Consider the following 24950-nt stretch of genomic DNA (forward strand, 5'->3'; position numbering starts at 1 on the left):
TGTCATAGTAATTTACGAAATGAGAGTAAAAAGATTGGATTAATTTAACACTGAAATACAGAGGGGAATGAGCGTGGCTGAGGATGAGCCATCTGACTGATGTTTGGTGTATTCTTGGAATGACAGAGAAGAGAATAGTAGCACAGTGTCCTTGAATCTATTCAGGCTGCCCCTTCTATCAGGCCCTGCAGCCAGATCGACCTCTGTGGCGTGCAGTAAGTCAGAGGTCATGCTTTAACATGATTGAATGATTGCACTGAGCCCTCTGCTACCGATTGAAGGATCAGTGCAAATGACTGGAGTCCATATTATATTACTAAGGCTAAGTTTCCCCTGTAGCACAGCTGCTGTGGTATTGTGTGTCTGAAGCCCTGTCAGTTTACTGAAGTATAGCTGCCTCAAACATGCGCTTGTATTCAACAAGTCACAGCAAGTGGTACAGCTGCTTCACATTGTAGGAAAAGAGCTATTCCTGAATCTCTAGGCATGACCTGTGGTACGCACCATCATCCAGGGTCAGTGTGTGTGTGTTTGCAATTGAGGAGATAACATGAGGAGATTAGGACATATTAACCAATGCTTTGGCAGTCAGGAGCACAGATTAGAGATGGGAGGCTGCGTGACACTGGCCTGTTGTGATGATGGTTTACGTGTGATCATCAGTGCTGCAGAAGGACTGCCTCCCTGTCTGTCTGATTGCTCCCCATTACATCATACCCAACATGCATCTGAAGCCTGTGACATCCTACACACATTCACCAACGGAGCAGAGCCAAGACGGCATACCTAGCATTTAGCATTACTTTAAAAATGTACTTGTTTTATTACAACATTCAAACAACACGACTTTGCCTTTGTTAGTTCACATTTTAGCACCATGATCTATCTCAACCCTTCAAGCCCATGATTTCTTTAACCTTTGGTCTTTGGTTTTTGTCTGTCTTTTATTTTGGGTGTGTGTGTGGGAGGGGGGGAGAGAGGGAGGGGGGGGGAGAGAGAGAGAGAGAAAAAGAGAGACAGCTGTCAATGTATGCTGGCAGGGCCTGATGAGATGTGCGATGTCTAATTATCTCTCCAGCCAGTGGATTAGCGAGCTAACGCTAATGGCTGCCATAAGGCCGTAGGTCCCAGAGAACACATGCACGCTCACACACACACACACACACACACACACACACACACACACACACACACACACACACACACACACACACACACACACACGTCAGATGAGACAGACAAGTGCAGCAGTTCATTCTCCTACAGTAATACAAAGAGGATAAATGTGCTGTGTTTTAATAGTACTTAAAATCATGGATATTTTCTAGACAATGTGTTTTGAGGAAAAATTGACTTCAATGACATGTTAGTGGAGCCAGTAGGAAGCTTTCAGGATGGCATTTGGCAGATGGCTCTGTAGACCTTCCTAGACTGGACAATGCATGGTTGGCTGAGCTGGGAAAAATATTTGGTACGTTGGTAAATGTCTTTGTTGCTGCAGTTCTTGGCGTGTGTAACCATGTGCATTTTGTATGTGAGCGAGCGTCCTGCCATGTGCACGGCAACACCTGACAGCTGAGGTTCAGCACAGCTACACAGATGCAACACCTCTATGTTGTTATTTATTCAGCCCAGTGCGCCGGCCTGTCTTGCTTGGTCGCTCTTATGCGTGCTGTAAAATTAGATTTGAGTCTCCGATAATGACTCACGGGCCTCCTGTTCGCATACTGATGCAAGACACCCGGCTGAAGGTGTGTGTTTGTGTGCACGGTGTGAAAGATGTGTGAGGTGCGAGGCTGTGCGACACGGGCGCGCTACACTCTGCTGCAGCTTGTTGAAGGTAAAGGGCACATCGTACAGGCCAATTGAGTTACTTACATCAGGGCTCATTTGACAAACACCTGCAGAGGGTAATGTTCACCTTAGTGAAGAGAAACGCTTGCTGGAGGGAGCTGATGAAGGGGAGAGCACTGCCAACGGGGAAGCAGGAGGGAGCACTATTTGACAGTTGAAGAATTACCATTTCATTAACAGTATGCATTATTAATGTCTCACCCATCTATTGTCCTGAAGCATACATTTACGATGACCTTGAGAGATCGCACTGGGCCACTAATGGCAGAGAGAATATGATATAATGTTTGAGAAAATTGCTCTACGTTTAAGTGTTATCATGCTCAAGTGTTCAGCTTTTCTATTTCATTTATCTTCTCTGGCTATTTATTAAATAACTCTGGTATCAGTCTGTGTCATGATACTTGATTTGTGACGCCGCGAATGAGGGTAAGAGGTCTGACGCAACTGTTCATATCACCTGCTCATATTACAATATAATACATTTGATTAAGCAAACAGATAGAGCTGAAACATTAAACTATGTAAGCATACATGCAAAAAAAGCAAACAGCCATTATGATACATCATGGTGATTAAATATATAATATAACTTAGATGCTTCAACTGTTTTTTCAACGGCTATTGCTGTTGCAAAGGAGGGTTGTCATTAAATTGGCTAAGGCAACTGTGGGACACCCTGGACACTTTCCAGACGTTTAACCTCTCTTGAGAAGGAAGTAAATAAACAGCCTGTCTTTAGTGTAATACAAAAAGATCCAACCAAGAATGGGAAACAAGGGAAAAGGATAGATTTACTGTCTGGCCAGAACAGGATTGAACACGACTGGTGTTACAGTGACTACTGATCCTCTTCTAGAGTAAAGGTTGTTGAATTTAAGCTAACCAACTTGTCTCCAACTTCTGGCAGCATCTCTGTACACTACATCCTGGCTATGTGGAGGACAGCAGAACTTCTCTGGTCCTTAATCTGTGTTTCATCAGGCTCCTTAGAAGGACCAAGCTGTCTCGGAGGGCTGGCAGGCGACATGATGGGAGAAATTGGGTGTCTGTATGAATCCCAGCCAGCATTAGCCCAGGCCGGCAGGCTGGCACATTACTTGGTGACCCCCTGAGATGAAACATGCAAGGGCTTTACATAAAGCTGCCAGCACCCAAGAGGACCCTCCAACTGTCTGTATGTGTCAGAGCCAAACTTCCCTGTTGTACTTGGTCTCCGCCAATGTGATGCTTAGGCTCTTCTTGTGTCCCCTGAACAGGACATCTAAGGAAGTTTTAAGGTCTGAAAGACCTTAAAGAAGTTTTAGATTTCACTCACCATTACAGAATTGACTATGATATGCAACGAGTGGAACAAAATAAACTTTATATTGTTCTCTGCTGAATAAACTATGTAATGGTGACACTTAATCTAAATAACCTCATTCAAGTGTTTGGCTTTTGTATTTCTTTGGCACTTTCTATTGCAGTTTATTTAACAGCTGACACATAGGACAATACCTAAATTGGAGTAGATGTCTTGCTTTTAGTGCTAACATGATGAAGAGGACTTGCTGACAGAAGCGAGTGACTGAATGCCAGAGAAACGAATGAGGATACAAACGAGTTACAGGTTCAAAGAGTTGAATTGAGCCAGTTAATATGGTGTCAAACAACCACGGTATATACCTTGAATATCAAAGGCTGTCAGATAAAAGCATGTAATACAGCTTTAAAACTCGGATGACAACTCCAGCAAAAAAGGGAGAGGATTTAAGCATTGAGTTGCTTACAACTGAGTACATACAGTACTGTACAAAGTTTTGTTTAAGTGAAGAGGAAAAGGGAGCACAGAAAGGGCAAGAGGGAACAGTTGCTACCAGTGAATGTCTCCGTAGTGACTCGGGGAAGGAACAGGCTGATGAATAACTAGCAGAGGCATGCTGCAGTGTTGGCAGAGGACCAAATACTGTACATAGTGTGCAGCCTATTGACTTTGACTGGGATCATGTGGGGTTCTAGATAGTATGAGGTAATTCTTTTCCCATGGTGTATGGCCTCATGTCATAATACTAGAGATGCTGAAAATATATGTTCCAGTGCAGGAACAGCTTGTCAAACTCTTTACCCAGTAAAAACGTATTAAAATAATCTAAAGATGCATTAATCGTGTAGAAATTCTGCATATGAGTTCTGGGATGGTCTACACTTTGACTTAAACTTTGACTGACTTTGACTGAAAATGACGACACAAAGAAAAAAAAGCAGAAAAAGCAGTTGATGCAAACATTTGGATCTTGTTTGTACTGTACAACGATGTTCTATCAAGTCTTACTTAAAAATTAGACTCAGTAATTATTTATATAATATATCTCTGTCTAAACTTCTCCCTAATACACACAAATTTGCATGTGTGCAGTCTCAATCCTGGCAGCTGTCAGGAGCTACTTTGCTAGCCTCCCATTAATGTGCTGCTGATTCAGCATTTTGCCTCATTACCCCAATTAAATAGCTTAACGCTTGTTTACTCTGGGGAAAACTTACACAGTGCTTGTGTCACAGTCACTATAACCTGACTATTCTTTTAATTGTTCCCATTTAGCTGAGATTTAGAGCCGGCCAGTATTTAAAGAGGAACCTTACTGAATAAAACAATAATACTGCAAGTCCATTAGTGACATAAGCTGGGATTTTAGTGTCAAGCTGGGTCAGGGTTTGTCATAGCTGAGTCAGGCAGTCATAATGATGGGGACTATCTGCGTCCAGAGTAAAGCTGCTAATGTGGACATGGAGAATAAATGCACACATTGCATTTGGATTTCAAAAAATTATGTATTTCTACTGTAATGCACTAGTGTTTTTGTACTTTGTGATATGTGCTAAATATGAATTCTTCCACAGTCCATCAAAATAAGCAAATGCTGGGATTTTTTGATATAAAGACAGATATGAAGTCATATTATGAAATATATTACTACAATACGCAGCACTGTATATTACAGTTTGACTGAACAGATATGCACTACTGAGACAAAGCCTCCCACTGATCAACCACTTCCTTCACTGCCTCCTAGTCCCATGTCGCATTCAAACAAGCGCTCAGCTACCGTCAGCTAATGATGGAAAAGGTAGGAAGAAGTTGTAATGAGGAAGATGATTTGCTGCATGTACAGTCTATAATGTGCCTATAAAAAGCACTGTGCTTTTATTTTGATTTGTGAGAAAAACAACAGAAGCTCGGGTCAATCTTTTTCCTAAGGCACAGAGCAAAGTTTGGGTACTAGTGCAGTGCCGTTAAAAATGTGGCCATCTGTAAGGGTGTTGTTGGGCAACCAATGCTGCAGGGTGTGTGGTCAGTTGGTCTTGCTTGTTACTGTTGGTGTTTGCTGCTGCTTTTCTGCTCCAATAGTCTCTGGTTGATGTTAGTGCTCTTGCAATTAAATTCCTCCTGGTGTGAATGTTGTGTAAGTTGTCACTGGCTACTACCCTGCCCTTGTACTAGTGGAGTTTACAAAAATGATGAAAAGCTCATCCAAAAAGCTTGACACTTGACACCGCATTTTTGTAGGTCCTCAGTAATAAAACCCGCAAAGTTTGAGGAAATAATTCCTCCATATTCCGCCATTTATAGTTGACTAATATACAACAGTATATAAGTCAACCACAGTAAGAGTACAGGCCTCTAAGGCAGATGTATAGAATCACTCATAATATTCATAAACCAATCTGCTGTATTTATGAATAAAATAGTCCAAGCTGTTTGCTCCCCTCATTTCGTTCTGTGTGGCTGCTGCCATGAGGAGAGGACCTGGGATGGGATGCGGAGGCGAATAAAAGAGAAGTGCTAATTAAATAATAGACAGTGATGAAATGTAATAGGCCTGGCAACTTTACTCTGCTTCACTTCCCCGACATACTCCTGAGTAGCTTCTCGTTGATGTTGTCATATACACCCACTCCTGCTGTTTATTTATGCCCCAAAGGAGCCAGAAATTAACACTGTATCAGAATTTGTACATAAATCTAAGGAGTTCAATCTAAAAGTAGTTTTTATGCACTGAAAGGTAAAAATACTGCATTGTGTGATGATGATATCACACCAATGGAACATGTAAGCTGTTGAGGAAACTCTAAACATGTGATAGTAATTGATACAGAGCTTACAGTATCTTCCATGCTCTTATTATGATCAGACCTCGAAGCGTATCCTTCAGTCACTGTACATCTGGTTATGAGTGAAGGTACAGCATGTGCTTAAACTTTAATATGATGCAAATTGCACTTTTAAAGCTCTTACAGATGACCGGAGAGGTCAGGTAAGCGGAGCTAAACTTACAGTGCAGATGTGACATTGACACTCTCCTGCCAGCCCACTCTCTCCAGGCACCAAATCACTTTATCATATACATTATTTATTCATGCAAAGTCTATTTATGCATCAACTTAGACAAACAGAGTTGTTGCTTTTATGCAGAAAGACAGACTGCAAAGGAAAAAATAAAATTAAACAAGCTGCTTAATTGGAGTGTGAGTGCATCCTGAGGCTGCATGTGTTTCTCTCGTCAACATTGCAGTATAGTGTGCAGGAATCTGTGAGGCACTGCAACGACATTCTCTGTTATAAGGAGTGATGTTGGTCCCTTAAATGTAATTGCGCCATGTCAACTTTGTGGTGAATCACTGCCATGCATTTTGCATCGGTGTGGAAAATGAATGGGGCTGCTTCTTATTCCTTTTGCACTTGGGCTTTATATTTTCTTGGCTGAGTGGGCAGTAGATGAGTTATTTTGTCAATAAGGTTAAAACAGATTGGATAGCGGCCTGAACGTTGTGCAGCACAGCACAGGTGCTGGACCTCATTCTGTCTGCAAGAGGGAAGTCACATTGTGAATCTCATTATATTGTTTTAGATCTTGTGATTTCCAGCACCTCAGAGCTCACTGTTGATTAATGCCGTAATAGGTTAAAGTGATGGTGGGGGTTATTTGAAGTGGGGTTGTGTGTAGAACTTCTACATAGTCGGTGTATTACCTGCAGTAGATCTGGATCTGTGCACTCCCTGTTTGGAGAGGTAGACATGAGTAAGAGCACAGAAGCTGAGCTGCTGCTGTGGATGGTGTCAGTAGAAAGAAAACGTGCTTTTAGATACTTCAAAAAATGGGCAATATCAGGTGAAGTTTGCTTTATTTTGAATATTTTCCATGCTTAATCTCGCCATCAAACAACCCTTTTGAATTACATGATCTTCTTCTCATCTCAATCGACTGTAGGTAACAGTGATTACACAACTACCTCACACAACTCTGTGTTTAAAATATCCCCTTTAATTGGTGGCTAATTAGCTTTAGTTGATTTACAAGGTTTCATAGTGGCCTTTTTTTTGTTATTTCTTTTATTCAAAAGTAGATATTCTTTGACATTTGTGTGATTTGGTTCAATTAAGTTGTTCATCATTTAAAAAACTTCTCGAATCTAAACTCTGCAATGAGGCGAAATTTGTCTCCGTCACGACCAGGACAGCCTCAACATCAGTGCAGAAGAAGTGAAAATATTTCTAATTAACCACTGAGTATTCCACCTCAAATTCCGACTTCAACAAGAAGAAACCGTACACATACTCCTTACACTGTATACTTCTGTGTTTACATCTCTATATGGATATCTGTCTGTATGTATATTGCCAAGCCTGAACGTATAAACACAAAGTCTTGCAGTCATTTGAATTATGGATGGGGTATTTACACAGTTCTGCCCCTCAGGCACCACATTTTCTTTTTGCATACATCTGTACTTCTCTAGCCAGAGAGACAAAACAGAGCCAAAGCGAGAGGCAGAAGCAGAGGAAACAAAGAGTGACCTGGGAATAGACAGGAAGAGGAATCGAGAGGTTGTGACACAGACCGAACCAAAGAGAGCGTGATGGGGAACAAACTGTGATTGACAGCAGGCAGCACGCACAGGCCTGAGGATGGAGGAAGAGAACACAGACGGTGCTCTCTGTTTGTGTTCTTCTGCTCCCCACAGCTCTACAGAGATAAACTGATATGATTTGAACTCATCCTCTGGGGTGCTACAGTTCAAGCTCATGTGCTGCTGATGTGCTATTCTGTGAAGCACGTCTCTAGTGACGTGTGAAACCAGTTTCTTGGTCTCTGTGTCAGCCACCTCAGTGTAGTGTTGGGATATGTATCAGAAGAAACAGACTCAGAGGAAGTGATACTGCAGATTACCGATTCAGTCAAAGTCTTGTTAGGTCTTGACTGAGTGTTTGCACCTTTCAGAGCACAAACAACTGACTGGACAAACATCAATCACATCATTCAGTGAGGTATCTGCAGGTCTCGGAAAGTCTTAGAAATTCAGTTCCCTCAAAACAAAAGACCTTCTAATATTTTTGTCACATGTGTATCTTTTTGACAGCAGCTCATCTCATAATGGACAAGTATTGATTTGTCCATATCACGTAAATTATCATTACATCATTGTTATTGTTATATGGAGACTGAAAGTACTGTATTGAGGAATTGTAGGCCTTTTGTTTTTTTGCCTTATTCTGTCATTCCTCAACTGGCTGTGACAAAAATTAATGAGCTGAGTTCTACAGTATTTTTTGATTTTTTTTTCTGATTACAGTTTGTATAAAACAGCCAGTAGCCATAACAATCCAATGTAATCAAACCATGTAGGGAAAATAACGAATCAGTCAGAGTTCCTGACTGAAGAGCCACTGCCAAAGTCCACTCACCAGCTCTATTCAGTGCACAGCTACATGTTATAGAATCTGTAATCCGTGGAACGCGATGATGATGAAAACCATAAAGTGCAACACAAAGCAGTGGGAATGTTGTTGCCATGGTAACGTGACAAGGCTGGTTTTCCTACTCAGATGTCTCAAAACATACAACATCCTCAGTTTTATCTTCACAAAATAAATACTAGTTGTCACATAAATGTGGCCAAAGTGTAAGATTAAACCAACACCTAGTATGTTGTGTGTGTGTATGTGTGACTTCCAACTTCCTACAGTACAAATATCTGGGTACATCCATTTGTTGTAGGTCTTGTCTTACTGTGTGTGTATGTATGGCATACTCCACACATGGTTTAACACAGTTTCCTGCATCATGCATCAACATAAATGACGTCCTCACAAAACGGCTTACGCAAGAGCTGTAGTCTCCCCTCCTTCCTTTGTAAATTCAGTCACGTCCAACTGGAGCTGCAGCCAAACTGAATAATACATCTGTACTTCTCTAGCCAGACCTCTGCTACAGATTCCACTTCTTTATCACACCCTCTCTCTCTTTCTCTCTCGCTCTGACAAGGATAAGTGCATGTGCTTGAGTCCTTCAGCAGTTACACAGACAGCCTTCAACAGGTCTAAAGTGCAGGAATGCCATACCAAACCGTACCCTCTTTTAGATACAACAGAATACAGAGCAATACATTGCAGAAAACACATCAGTAGTGAGATAATTCATATCTTACCTATCAGGAAGTCTGCAAAGGAAAGCAATTTCTACAATCTTAGCGCTCTATTGAGGGATAGATGATAAATGAGGCATCCAAAGAGCCTGAGTGCCAGACAGTGCAGGATATAGTAGCATGCTTGGAGCACAAATTTTTGAATTTTTTACTTTACTGCGTTGCCTAACTGTACAAAAGCTGATAGTATAAACAGTTGCGTAGGCACATTGTCATGCTGCTGCAAGCGCTAGAAAAGGGAACAGAGGTAAAGGAATAGGTGAACAGGGTTGCAGAAAGGGGACGGAAAAGTTAAGCAGGTAGGGGAGTAAGGAGGGAAGGAAGGAGGGGAGGAAGGAGGGGAGGAAGCATTGAGGTGGGGGGGCTGAAGCCACCAAGACTGTAGAGCCACAGGCAGAAGCATTAAGCACAGGGAACAGGAGGGAGAGCGGGGGTTTGCTGACTTGCAGTTTGTAGCTGACTAGACCACCATTTAGTCATGAAAATGAAACTGCTCAATCGCACATTGTCTTCAGGACAGGAAGATAAGAGTTTCACCTTTTTTGTTCTATGAGGCCAACTGAAGTGGAAGTACATGCTGAAATTGCCAAGTCATTGAACTCATTAGGGCGGCAGCTGCCTCCATCTATAACGCCTTTTTCTTCGTGCACTTTGTTTTGGTCTGTGCATGCGCCTCGGGGTGGCAACGACCGAGTTAATGGTTTGGGGTAGGGAGGGGTGGGCGGCAGGAGCTACAGATGCTATGCTCCTCCGTCCAACATAAGGGGTGCACAGACAGTCACACACACACACACACACACACACCTACACTCGTAGAAACACACCACACTGGACAGAAAGAGGTGTCCTCCTACAGGTTCTCAGCAAGCAAACATGCCCCAAGCATTCCGTCCTATACTATGCTCAGACACACACACAGGCACTCACACCCGCACGCACGCAAACATGCGTCTGTGCACAAAAACACACATGCTTGAAAAGGGGCAGAAGCACACCAGATGCTCTCTAAAAATGGGACAGGAATGAAAGAGAACTTAGTTTTTGAGGGGCGGAGAACTATCAGTTCACACAGAATATGAGAGAGAGGGGAAAACAAGACAGGAGTGGGCAGGGGAGACGAGGAGCATCGGCAAATCAAAACAAGGAGGGGGTGCAAACAAACCTTCGGGCTCTGTGCTCTCTTTGTGGACGGCTTGCTTCAGCGGGCAGCAGAAGATTTCGTGACACTTAGCACGAAAGGGGGACCCTTTACTCCTTATATCCGCGGAGTGGATGGAGTCCTGCCGTAACATAATGTACTCCTGGGTACCTGGGGCAGCGTCATCCTGGACTGCGGTGGTGCCATAACAGAATGAACTGGGGTTAGAAAACTCACCACACACAGAAACATAAAGAAAACAACAACAACAACAACAGCAAAAAACACAAGGCAGAAACACAGGCAAATGAAAAGACATTAAACATTGGCAACAGCAATAGCTATAAATACCGTTACTATAGCACATAGTGACAGAGAGAGAAGAAGAGGGGGACAGAAGAAAGAGAGAGAAAAACAGAAAGAGAGAGACAGGCTCAGATCAAGAACACCAAGCTCACAAAATAATTCAAAATAATACAATCAAAACTAAAAATAAAAACAGCAGGGGATAGTTAAATATATCCTTGGTTACTGGAAAGGAAAAGTGATAAAATAACACAAAGGGAAGATGAAAGGAAACAAGAGCAGTTCAATGTTCAGAATCAGTGTTATGGCAGGCTTTTACTGTAGCAGGCACTGGACCAGGAGCTGCTGCACTCGAAATGAGGTGATTGTACAGTCGGTAGAGAAGTAAAGAGGTTGTGGGATTGCAAGGCAAACGTGCAGTCAGCTACTGTACACACACACACACCAAGTCAGCCTCGCTGCGACTGACTTCAGGTGGTGGGTGGTTAAAGCCATCCCTCCCCTCTTCACTACATCCACCCCATTTGTTGTATGAGTTAGGCAAGCAGATGCAAAAGCATGCACAGGTTTCCGCCGGGTCACGCTGCGGTGGCCACATTTACCTCATGGAGTCATGCTTACTGTGAGATACATTAATAAGAGCTTGTGTTGTGTAACATCAATCTACAGATGTATCTATAGGAATTCTGTCCTGAGTAAAAAAGCCTGTGTCTCTGTCTGTATGTCGGACCTACTGCAGCTGTCCTCTTCTGGGCACAGTCCCTGCTTGGCTTCGATCACTGACCTATTTTCTCTGTGTTGATGGATTAGCTACAAGCGAATCAGCCCAAATAAATTGTATCTTCTTTCCCTAATGGATTTGAGCACCATGCCTCTCTTTGACACATTTACTACTTGATGAAAATGACTATAGTGAGGGCTGTTAATCAGTAGCAACTATCGAACCACCATAATGCTTAATCCCCCCTTTATTTGTAACATGTATGTCCAACAGAATTATATTCCTTCTTCTGTTTCCCTAAATTCACCAGAAAAAAATTAACAACCCCATTGAATATTATTTGAAAAATTCACACATGCAACACTGACCCATTTTCCCTATCACACAGTGTTGCTCTTGATGACCTGATATCCACTGTTTTCATGCAGTGAAAATATCAAAATCTTGTTCTGCGTGAAGCTAAACCTCAGCCAGCTTTATTCAGAAAGCCGAACCATGAATGGATTACAGTGCCACCTCAGTTTCTACTCCTGGCAAGAATAAACCAAACTACTAAATACGTAGACGGACTCCCACACAACAACTCCTCCATGTGCCGTACTTTCACACATGGGTGCACGTTTATCTCCCTGTGACTCAAACACAAACATAAACAACAACGAAAAAAGAATACCACATGTACTGGAGGCGCATGGGTTTATTTGAAAAAGTCTTTAAAGGGACAGGCAGCATTATAAGATACTGAAACAAATTAGCAGAAACAGCTGTGTGGTGGAAAATAATAATTAAAATTCAAGGGCACAGTACTTGAAAACAACATTAAAAATTACTTTGGTCCATGTCGACGCATAATGAGACTATAAATCAAAGCTTCTTTTTTTCACTGTATGTGAGTGTCGTTTTATGAATGAATCCAGAATTTATTTGACTACACAGCTCTATTGACTATTGAGTAATAATCAGACCTGTGTGGGTGCAATGTTACAAGCAGCAAACTACAGAAAATGTCTGCTCTGTATTCATAAACCCGACACACTCACCCTTACTGGTGCCAGCTAGGAATAAAGAGCCAAAACCGTTTATAAATGATATGATAAATGGCTGTAGGTCTGCTATCATTCATAAAACCCTTTTTCACACACAAACACAGGGTGTATTACATTCCAATGATCTGTTCTCTAAAGTTCTGAGTTGTGCGTGTGGTTTTTTCTTTTTCTTTTCTTTTTTTCTTTTTTCTTTTCTTTTCTTTTTTTCTTTTTCTGTTCTCTAAAGTGGCCTTTTTTCTTTTATGTATCTACAATTATTAAAAAGATGTTTACATAGTTAAAGGTTTTGATGTTTTGAGGCAGCATATTTACTTAAAGCAGAAGTAAGCGGAATATTTGTGTTAACATAAGTCTTAAATAGTTATATCTTCCGACAGCAATCACTTATATAGAGTGTTTGGTCTGAAACACGGGTCTGTCAGTCACTCTGCTCTGCTGTAAGCCGAGGAGAAAACTTTCCTTGTATCCTACAACCTTTATCCAATGAGGACAGAGAATGGCATAAAGGGGCGGTCCTCTCTGTGTGTGCAGCCAAGGGATGCGCGTGAATTTGGTGACGTAGGGACGAGGGCGGGGACTGATAACTCCATCGGCTGACAAGAAGTTAGCCAAAACCACTGGATCGCTTACTTCTGCTTTAAACACCTAAAAATGTTCAAATATCTGACAGTATCGGATGAGTTTTGGATTTAATACATGAACTTTCAATAGAGAATTGCAAATTGAATGATCAGGGAAACACTATGTTCACTGCCTTGAATGGGAGAGCTAGCGTCCTGCACTGTATTTGACCTCCAAAAACACAGTCTTAGCAAGACTCATCAACTGGGCCACAAGCGCTTGAGATAGATCCAAAAATTTACATTTATATGCCAAAAAGCTCAGATCCACTACCAGTATCCAGTAGTCCAGCTTTTGCCTGACACAAGCCTCCTTAGTGTTTTTACCCCATTAAACATACACACACACCAACAGGCAGCAGATAATCAGGGTTCCACACACCCAGTGCAATTAATCACCACATGCCTTTTCTCCGGGGGGACTTATCAGTATCTCACTGTCTCCTTCAGGCGTCTGAATAACCTGCTACACCAACACCTCTACACAAACAGAAAGCCCTGAAACACAGATACTAACCGCCACAGCCCCCTCACGAAGAAAATCACAGCAACACTGAAACTTTAATGCTGCCTTAAAATGGCAAAGAGGAGGACCGACTTTCCTTCCAGGAATATGACCCCATTCTCTGCTCCTGAGGCACAGAGGTGCTACTACTGTACATGAACCAGTAGACACTCGGCTAAGCTAAAATAATCTGCCCTTTTACCTTCTCACAGAGAGATATAAAACAACACTGATATGAAATAAAATCAGTGACACTATTTCCCTATTGCCCATTCAGTGAGGTTTGTGTCATCTGCCAAACACAGACGCTAAGGTGGACTGAGACACATCCACAGGTGAGCTGTTAAAGGGAAGATCTTTACGCGCCTCTGTCACAAACATTAATGCAGTCTGCAGTCTGAAGTCGCTTACACTCCTTCTCATCTTCACTATCCTGTCTGCTCATGTTTAAGTATTCCCAACTGAACTCAGCTGCTGAGGTGGAAGATATATACATGTGTGGGAGGCAGTGAGAATAGACTTTTGCAAACTTTGAAAAATGCCTGATTCCAGTCAACGTTTATTAATGAGCTCGCTAACTGCCGGCTCATCAGAGGTAATAAAAATGAATGACGGTGGGGCTAAGAGGACGAACAGGGGAGGGTTGGGCGCCATCTTTTACAGCCTGTCTCCTTCATCCTTGCCCCAGCCTTGATGAAGAGCACATATTGGAATTGAAGGATTGCGTGATGGATGGCACGGCAGGGCCTGGGACCTCACTCTCTATCAGACCAGCCACTCAGAGTGAGCTGTCACCCAGGTTCATGATAGGCAGTGATCTACAGGCACCGATGTTGCCACACTGGACCTTCAGCAGGCTGCAATAGATGTCCTTGCCCCTTTTTCTGGAATAAATCTTATAGTAAAGGAAAAATGGGTACAAATAGAGGAGAGGGGGGTTGAGATGCATCCTGCTTCGGAAACTTGCTCATCTATTTAAGGCCTCTTATGAATGACAGGGCATACTTAGGTTTTATGTCAACAGTATGGAAAATGTGCTATCTATGTGGGCAGTATTTACCGTATGGAGTATGGCGCAAGTAATGTGCAATGACTGTGCTTAGGGATAGGAATCTAAAACCGCTCCCCATGCTTATCAATCTCTTTTATTGATACCATGGAGGTTGAATGAGGCTCCACAGAGACCCCACCTGCCTCTTGTTTGAATGGTAATATTTATAGTTGTGATGCATGGATGAAGTGGAACTATTCTTCTGGTAATGGAAAGTGAGGATCAACCCAATCAGAGTGAATTGCAGGAACAACGATGAAATAAAACTCAATTTGGTGTCAGTAATAATAACATAATAATAATTCATTGGATTTTTATAGCAGTAAATAACAGCAGGCTAAGCATCTCTCATCTGTCTGTCTCTCTGACCTGGCAGTGAGTCATTTTGCGTTTCCATTTCTTGTGACATAAAAGTAAAAATTAAAAATTAAAAAACAAAAAAAAAACGATTTATTACATTCCAATATCAAAATCAAACAGGCAACAGTGGTTTAGTTACAACTCTGGACGAATGTAACATGGACTGATACCGACTCTTGAATAATAATGAATTTAAAATGTCAATTAGATGGGCACTCTGGGCAATATGCACATGCTCTCAGAAAATAATAGCCATCATCTACTCAACCATGCCATAGTATGAATAATATTCTAAAGGGAAATCTGAGTGAGCCTCTTTGAATGGGCCTGATGCAGCTGATAAAATGAGTAATAAAGCTGTATCCACCGCCTACAGGCTTATGTTTATATTGTATAGCCAAAGCTGCAGCAGTTGTGACTATGTGGGCTAAATCTGTACAAGCCTCTTGTTTTCCACACAATAAATTGATCAAGAATCAAAAAAGAATTGATCTAATCGCATTGGTAACAATAAATGCTTTACCTATTTCCTATCAATAATATCTTGTCAATTCCCATCTCTTACTGTGCTGTGTGCGTGCTCATGGGTGGATACATCTGTATGATGGATGAGCAGGCTTAATATGGCAAAGCGTCATCAGTGACACCCAGGCTCAGAAATGCCACCTGCGTCATGTTCAGACAGAGTTCAAGGACGGGTGTAATCAACTGAAGCACTGTCAGGTCCAGAGAAATAAACTACGCTTCCATTTATGAGGCGCAATCTTCACAATATACTCAAGTCATGGCTTATATCCATCAAGAAAGTGGAACGCTTTCATCATGACTTGACAAATGGCATACTCACTAAATTAGAATCAGAATTAAGCACAGAAACAGGTCTGTAGCCTGAGGTTTGTGTTTCGAAAATAGCCTGGCCTGGATGTGGTTTTACAAGGAGCAGAATCTAGCACATTGTCTTCTGGGATGCCTTCGGTTCAGCGTGGCTTCATCTCGAGAAAGAATAGTTTTATTTTGGTTGTAAGTCACCTTGCAGGCAGCGGAGAAAGTGAGACGAGTTGAACTTGAGGTTTTCTTTGAAACGCGCAGTGAGCTTGCATTTTTATTTGTGCTCTCACACCCCTCTGAGCTCATCATTTGTCTCGCTCTCCTTTTTTGTCTCTTTCTTCCTCCTGCTCTTTGTTCTTTTACCTTTTTGATACAGAGGCTGTGGTGTGGCATGACTATTATTGTAGCCGTTTGTAATCAACACATCAGAAGAGCGATGGCAACAAAAATAAATACAAAACTGCAAAGAATAAATCAGCAACTTCAGTTTCAGATCTCACTGTATGAATGATGACACCGGCTTAAATGTACCTACATTGTTATTTTTGGTAATATATCAAAAACATGTGAGAGAGTCTAATTCCATTAATATCAAGACAGCATTGTGCATAAAAGAGTACAGAAATATAATGTCCAGTTATTCTGACAATTACTCAAATGCAACACAATAATGTCATGGCTCCAGCATGCTCTCTGCGCCAAGGCAATTCATTTAAGCCAATATGAGGTAAACAAGCTATGAATTTGCCTCAGAGGGCATTCAGCCATTGTATTATGCCTCCACACTGCCAACAGCCATGGCCCAGAGGGATTGTGTTTCTATATATTGATCCCATTGTGATGAATGTGATATCTTAATAACCTGTTGAGGTAATTTCATCAAATTTGGTACAAATATTCACTTGAGCTTACAGTAAGGATGAACTGATTAGAGTTTGGTGGTCAAAGATCAGGATCACTGTAATGTCTAATTGGATGTAATTGTGATGTGTTATAATCAAACAATCAAAGGTCAATTTCCCTCTGACATCATAATGTTCTGCAAAAACACTGGAGGTAGGTTACTGTATAAAAAAAGATCCTCACTACCAACAACAGGTTATTGATGTTATGGTTCTTCCAATACCTCCAGACCCTGTAGCAGCTGTGTTTTTGCTGTATTACATTACACACAATCCAGGGCAAAATTGAAGAAGCTGTGGTGTTTACATTTTATTTCATAACCTTGTTCATGCAATACACCCTATATGGAAATCATGTATCCAATCAGATGGACTCAAGTGGACACACGTTGTGTTACTTTAAGGCCTGTAATTTTAGTGTATTCTATTTAAAGCAGAAGTAAGCGGAATGTTTGTGTTAATATAAGTCTTAAATAGTTATATCTTCCGACGGCAATCACTTATAGAGTGTTTGGTCTGAAACACGGGTCTGTCAGTCACTCTCCTCTGCTGTAAGCTGAGGAGAAAACTTTCCTTGTATCCTACAACCTTTATCCAATGAGGAGAGAGAACGGCATAAAGGGGCGGTCCTCTCTGTGTGTGCAGCCAAGGGATGCACGTGAATGTGGTGACGTAGGGACGAGGGCGGGGACTGATAACTCCATCAGCTGACAAGAAGTTAGCCAAAACGACCGGATTGCTTACTTCTGCTTTAACTTGTTTTTGCATGCATTTCCATGCATGCAAGAACAAGGAATATTGCACAGGCGTGTGCATACTTTTCTTCTTTACCATATGAGACGTGACTGCAAAAGAAATTGAAACTATTGTAAATTAAATCAAGACCTACAGTCAGAGTTGATGTGATTTTCAGATGCTGTGGTGCATTCAGACATATGGAGCAACCTTTTGAGGCACATTCAGGCTCCATGATGACAGGTAATTATGGGAATGGTGCACAGAGCCATATTGAGACGACCCACACATGTACCTGTAGTGCAATGCAGGACCCATTATCCCAGGGCTGGTTTGTGAATAAATGTGTCTGTGCATGTGTGTGCTTGAAGAACAGTGGAATGAGCAGGTGGAAAAAGGCAAGAGTAATACTGCTGCCTTCCAATATCTGCTGAGATGAATATGATGAAACCATTGGTGAATGCCATATGATAGACATATGCAGTACTCATATGAAAAAGTATTGATCCGACATCAAAGAGTGGCCTTGCAAAGAACCCATTTTGCCTTCATTCTGACAGCTTCCTCTTAGCCTCAGGGTTAGTGGTCCGTGCGCACACTGTTGTGACTCCCACTTCATGAGTCAGATGTATATACTGTATGTTGTGTGCCATCTGCTTATGTGCATGTTTATACATGGTGTTGAGGGGGATGGGGTTGAGGCGTAGAATTGAAATGGTTTCCATTTTCAGGAACTGATGCTACTCTTAGTTATGCAATTGTGAGCTGGGGTCACGGCCACACATACTGTATAGTAAAGTCGTCAAAATGGTGCTGTAATATCCACTGCCACATTGAATGACAATTATGGTCAAGCCGCATCTTCTTTTAACCTATCTGACCTGTGAGCTGTTAAAATGCAGCAAAATCTACTTTGAACACCTTATCACTTATCGTATATATTCATATCCAAGTCATTTTACTCTTTAAACTTTCATACAGTACATGTAGCAGTGCCTCTGTCTTTATTATCCAATCAATAATCTCACATATCAAAATCTGCCAGTAACAGTAGGTACAGTAGCAGCATTGAGAACAGTGTAACTGAGAAAGTAAAAGTTCTGCAGTATAATTACCCCATTAATATTCTTTCTCCATCCAATCAAAGTCCTATTTTAAAAACTGTACACCCCCCTGTTGTGGTTTATAACCCAGTATAATAGTCTGTCTTACTAATGACGTTAATTCTGATGTAGTTTGTTTCATTTTACAACTACGTATAATATATTTTCATTATAATTCAATCTTTTTTTGAATACCTTTTGTTCACTTCTCTGCATTTTAATGTACTTGTGTTGGAAGTGATACCACCTTTGCTCTTTAAGTCCCATTTCAGGACACTGAATACTGAACACAAATTTATAAATAAAAAAAGCAGCAGCTTCACCTTTTCACCCTGTAAACTATTTTCACACCCAGTAGTTTTATAGCTAATGGAGGTTTAAATCCCTGGAATGCACCACTTGACTTGAAAATATGCCAAGATGAGAAAAATCAATATGAAGAGACTATTTAGGTCCAAACTCACTCACTTGCTCTCTCCCTCTCTGTCACACATACAGTACACATGTTGAATACTTTTTGAACTTCACGATACTGCTTTGGATCCTAACACAACACATAAAAACAGACGGTCTGGAAAAACAATGAAATGCACAACTAATTTGTGGCATTGTAAAGTCAGAGTGACTTTGCTTTAGTAGTTTTTTTCAGATCAGAGCATCCATTGACCGCTGCTGTCGATTGTCGAAGAATGAAATGTTTTCTCATTGTTCTTTAAAGCATACATGAATGGTGTGTTCTGTGTACTGTATGTCCTGCTGATAAAGCACAGCTACTTAAGCAAAAGACCATGTAAATGCACACGCACACATAAATACAAATGACCCAAAAATATGTTGTCACGCATACAACCTCCGTCCCTATCATGGATTCACATATTTTATGGATATCATGTCAACAGACAGGGATCAAACACACTCCTGCTAAGGCGGATTAATGCGAAGGATACCTTCCACGGCAATTAACAGCTGACAAGAGCAAATAGGATTGTGAAGCATATAGTGCAGCCTGCCGATCATTAGGCCTTTGAGATCTCAAAGACTGAAACACAGTGGGAAGAGGTTCAAGTGTAATAGGATCAACAAAGCCTGAGCAGTAAGTGACACCAAGTAGCTTATGATATATGTCAAATCCGCTTCAAAGTCATATGTGTCCTATTCACGTTGACTCTGAAGATGCTGTCAGACGTAAGGCGTCACACAATAAGGTTGTGTGGATGGAGGGACGTCCGTCTTCCCTGTGGTTTGACACCTCATGATAGTGTGTCCGTCTCCAGTCAAGGATTTCAACAGGAAACATCTGTCTGCTTTTATGCATAAGACGATTAGCACAGTGTCGGCTACCTCCTCCACAAAATGATCTAGCGCTGGTTCTCCGTGCACTGTTGTGTCTCACAGTGCAAAATAAGTCATCCACCCACACATGTGTACAGAGATGTACAGTAGACACAATGCTTATATACACAGTGGGGAAAATAAGTATTTGATACCCTGCTCATTTTCGGCCTTATTTCACTTGACCAAATGTAAACATTTATAACCTCCTACAGTATATGATGAAATTATTTCTGGATTTTTTGTTGATACTCTCTCTCTGTTAATATAAACTTATCATAAAGCTATAGACCATCAGTTATTTTGTGGTGGAGCAAACTTACAGAGAGAGAGATGAAAATAAGTATATGACTGATGTAAATACTTATTTTTGTATATATATACCTAATACATTACATTGAAAATTAACTACCATATTGTTTATATATATTATATATATTCAAACAAAAATTTTTTGCAGCTTTGAATTTGTAAAGATCTTCCATATTTTTTTCTAGAAATACTTACTAATAGTCGTAACAATGACCTAATGTATCGTTCCTTATTGTTAAAGCTTCAGCACAGAATGTGAAATCACACAATGGGGAATTATTTTTGACTTCCACATATTATATGTGAAAAAAAAGAAAGCCAATAAGAAAGAAAGCCAAACACAGGCTTATCCAATGACTCTGTTTTCTTGAAGGTGAAATTTCATTCAGTAACAGATGAGTGGCTGTGTACTTGGCTCCAAGCAGCACATTTGTTGATTCACAGTGAAAAGGTCTATGCCATATTCAGCTGTATAGACTTTAATTAAATTCTCAGCCAAGCTATAAAGTATGAAGCAAATGAATCACTGTGGGATATTCAAAGTTCCCTTGTTTTAGGAGCATAAAAACATATACAGTACAGTACAGGGACACAATAAAGATGAATCAAATATAGTGTTTGTTTTTTTCACAATAAAGTTGCAGACTGCATTAACCAAAATAATGTTTTTTAACAAAGAACTAGAACAGCCACGTTTATTTTATTTTAGACAAGAAGTAATTGCTAAAACTAAGTAGTGACAGCTGACACTAGTGTACCACCGGTGATGTTTGTTACTTTAACCAGCAAAAGTGACAACTGGTGCCGGCTAAAATGAGCAGCTGCAGCTCAATATTTTCTAAACTGATTTACTAATGACTATTAACTCCAGGGCTTAGGGAAGCTGGGTATTCTCCCTTTCATCTCATTTCCCCTCTTTGTCTTCTTATTTCTCCACTCACACTCTTATTGGCTGCTTAAACAACAAAAACCAACCAGCATAAATGTTTCCTTTACTTAGAATATAGAAATTGTGAACTTGTGGGATTTCATAATAGTTTGAAGCGGCAATGGAAATAATTCTGTAGGTACTGAATCAACTGGCTTGTGTCTGCACGGAAACATCCTTGATCGCAATGCATACGAATAAGGAGCCACACAGAGCGTGACCTTAGTCAACAAAGAGAGAGCAAATCATAAATATAATAAAATATGAAATGTAATAAAAAATATTTTCCCATAATGATTGCACTCCACTAATATATAAACAACTTTAAAGTTAGCAAAAGTCACAAATGTGTCCTTCACTGGCCCCTACTGTAAATGACCATAAATGTCCAACACACACACACACACACACACACACACACACACACACAACCTCTCTGCCAACAGAAAGCTGTAGTGTGTTGCGTAACATGAAGCGATCTCAGCATGAAAGAGAAGGAGAGTCCAAACTATGATATCATGAAACCCTGGATATGTGTCAGCTACATTTCAAATATAAATCTTCAATCAATATTCACAGATAGGACCAGAGACCAAACTGCTAACACCTTACAAGTTGTGGAGTAGCATCATATTGACATTTAAATATTGTCAAATTAATCATTTTAACCCTCTAAAAGCCACGTTAAAAGTCTACTCTGTTCTTGTTGGAATAAATAGCATTATATAATGAGAACAGTATAGTTGCTTTCAGCAAGGTATTTAGCAGGGGCACTGGCGACCGTCCCTAACCTTCTGTTCTGTCACAACCCTCAGTGTGCTCAATGATGTCTCAGTGCACAGCTGTCTACAGTAAGTGCACAACCCGCTCCACTCCCATCCATCATCACAAGTTAATGTTGGGTCGACAGGTTCTGGCTCAGTGCTGCGAAATCAGCTCTGGTAGACACCAAAAACTAAATGCTCTTTAGTAATTTTAAAAATATATCAGTCTGACTTGGCAAAACACCGTTCAGCTCAAATTATGGTGTAAAAAAAAAACCCACTGTTGATTCATTCCAAACAGGAAATCATAACAATCAGTGCAACGTTTCGAGTAGTTATGCAACTGGTATTGAGCACCTATGATCATATCACCACTAAGCCTTTGGAAGTTGTGACAAGCCTCTTTATTAATTACTTCACCAAAAAAAAAGTCCCTGATCCAAGCTTCTCTGCCAAGAACACAGTCTTTGGCGGAGCAGATATGGAGGGCAGCGTCTTCCTCTGCCCTCTGCCAACCAGATCGGATCCCAGATGGGCATCAAAACCACACACTCTTGCAGTTTATTAATGCACATTTACAGCCCTTCCTGTTCATTAGAGGAGAGAAGGTAACAGAGGGAGAGGGGGTGGAGAAGAAAAGAGGAGGAGTGAAGGCATGTGTACAGTTTTAAAGAACAGGAGTAATACTGTAGGTGGAGCAGAGAAAAGGAGGGTGACCTTAAAACTCCTTCAGTGTGAGTCTCGGCACTGCAGAGTTCTTACTGAGTGTCTGGAGCAAACAGAGTCTTGAAATCTGTCAATAATTACATTGATGTGGTCAATAAAATCACCCATGTTGCTACTTAAATTACAGTTGTTGTGCATCTGTTTAATTCTGTTTGATCTGAATCTAGCCACAGAATTAAGATGCACAGTTTTCAAAGTGATCATGGTTTTTAGTTTCATTTCAAAATGGAACATTTGGTTTTTTAGTCATAATTGCGGTTCCTATGAATAAATATAGTGGGTTTGAACTTTTTGTTCTATTGTGTTTAAGCTGAACATTTCTGTGTTTAACTGTAAGTTTATTCATATTGCACTCACTGGAGTCTTAAAGGGATAGTTCAACATTTTGGCAAATTGGCCCATTGCCATAATCTCTATAGTCTTAGCAGTAGGTTGGTTAACTTTAATTGTCAGTGCAAGAGCAGCAGAGCAGGGCCACGAGCTGCTCAGAGGTACGCTACGGAGGCTAATGGAATTTCTTGGTTTCCCTCATCAAATACACAATCCAACAATGGGCCAATTTGCCAAAATGTTGAACTATCCCTTTAATACGCATTTGTAGAAAATGGTTCCTGTATGTCTTTGCTCATGTAAAGATGTTCTTTGCTGCCAGATGAAGATGAATTCCAATGACCAATTAAACCTCTGGTGAGCATCTAATAACCACCAATAAAACACATGATAAGCTCTACAGCATTTAATAGGCACTGGCTTTATGAAGCTTGGCAAGCTGTGGAATGCTCCACAGTAAAAAATAATAATCAAGCTAAATTGATTTCCAGTTGTTTCTAGTGTTCACTCAGCATTTTTAAAGGTGTTTAATGTGTTTGGATGGCAGAACATGTGTTTTTTTGTTCAATAGTGCATTTCTGAGTCCCATCACAATAATGACTCTGTTGAAGCTGGGTTAAAATAAGCATTGTTTCATATGTCCTCTTGGATTATATGGTGTGTTAAGACATTGTGGCCCACGTTACTAATCTTCTGTTTATTGAGACAGAGTTTTTTAATGAGGAAATTAGTCTTGAGGCAGTGGTTACGGGTGCTGGGAGTTGCATGTCACCCATGATTTTTACATGATGCTTTGTGAGTGTTTTTAATTATGCGTTAATGACTTAATCTAAACAAGTGAACATGTATGTGGCTGAACCAGAACAACAATCATATAAAATCAGATAAAAATAGCTGGAGGAGACCATGGGAACAGAGAGCTCGAAGAAGACAAGCGAGAGGATCGAACATTACACTCTTCCTCTAGAACAGAATAGAATAAGAAATACACTATCGGAGAAAAAAGATTATGCTGGTATTATGACTAACCCTTCTGCTATATTAACAAGTGATGAACACACTGTCAATTCCAATTGACCCAAGAGTCCCAACTAGCTTGGCCTTGATGCAGGATTACATAAAGGATTCAAATCCAGGCATTCAGAAAGAGGAGATTTAGGAACAGCTACCGCCAACGCTATCTGAATCATCAAATATATGGGATTAGTGTTTGATGGCTCAGTTTCCTGATGATGCATTTTGAGAGGGACAAAATCCACACACACACACACACACACACACATGCCTTAGTTGTGTCCAGTTGGGAAAACATCCAGGCGTTTGTTACGTTTTGTGACGGGCTCCACAACAAGAGGCCGTAAGGGGGGGGGACAAGAAAAAACAGAAGACCACCAAAATCTGTCTCGACTCTGTGACGACAGTGATCCATCTGGATCTTAGTGACAGCAGAGCTCACCAATCAAACTTGATTCTGCTGTAAAATTCATTGGTTTTCACTAATTCTATTACAACCCTAGTACTCACTCTCGTCTTTCGAAAAAGTGTTTTATAAATGAAGATGCTAATCCTTTACACATTTTTACAAAATTACATTCACTGCAACACTGGAAATTGGCTGATTTGAAAGCAACGACTTGAAAACATCCCAGAAATGTAGTTAATCTGACCCAGAAAGATGTAGAAATAGATGCTTGCTGAAAAAGAGATTACTGTACTGTATATAGACTTTTCTTTTCTTTTTTGGCAGGTTTACACAATGACCGTCTTGTTTGCTGCAGTTAGCAAGTCATAATGCAATCACTAATTCTCATCACGTCTCGTACAACAAAACAAACTGCAACAAATGCATCATCATTATCATTTTCGGAAAAAAAAAAAAAAACATTTTCCAAGCTCTGTGCTCTAACTCGGATACTATTCACTTG

General features: G+C 40.7%; 1 protein-coding gene across 4 annotated transcripts in view; it reads right to left on the minus strand.

Annotated features, from left to right (window-relative positions):
• Positions 1 to 24950, minus strand: part of fgf13a (fibroblast growth factor 13a) — a 97886-nt gene that overhangs the window by 36436 nt on the left and 36500 nt on the right. For 3 of the 4 annotated variants that reach the window (XM_085789499.1, XM_085789497.1, XM_085789498.1), the window contains one exon: positions 10481 to 10648. The exons of the other annotated variant lie outside the window; for it this stretch is intronic. In XM_085789499.1, the coding sequence (XP_085645625.1) occupies positions 10481 to 10648 (168 nt within the window). The remainder of the gene's footprint in view (positions 1 to 10480; positions 10649 to 24950) is intronic. 4 annotated transcript variants of the gene reach the window in all.

Source organism: Trachurus japonicus, chromosome 10, assembly GCF_045865225.1.
Source record: "Trachurus japonicus isolate A0001 chromosome 10, Traja_1.0".
NCBI lineage: Eukaryota > Metazoa > Chordata > Actinopteri > Carangiformes > Carangidae > Trachurus > Trachurus japonicus.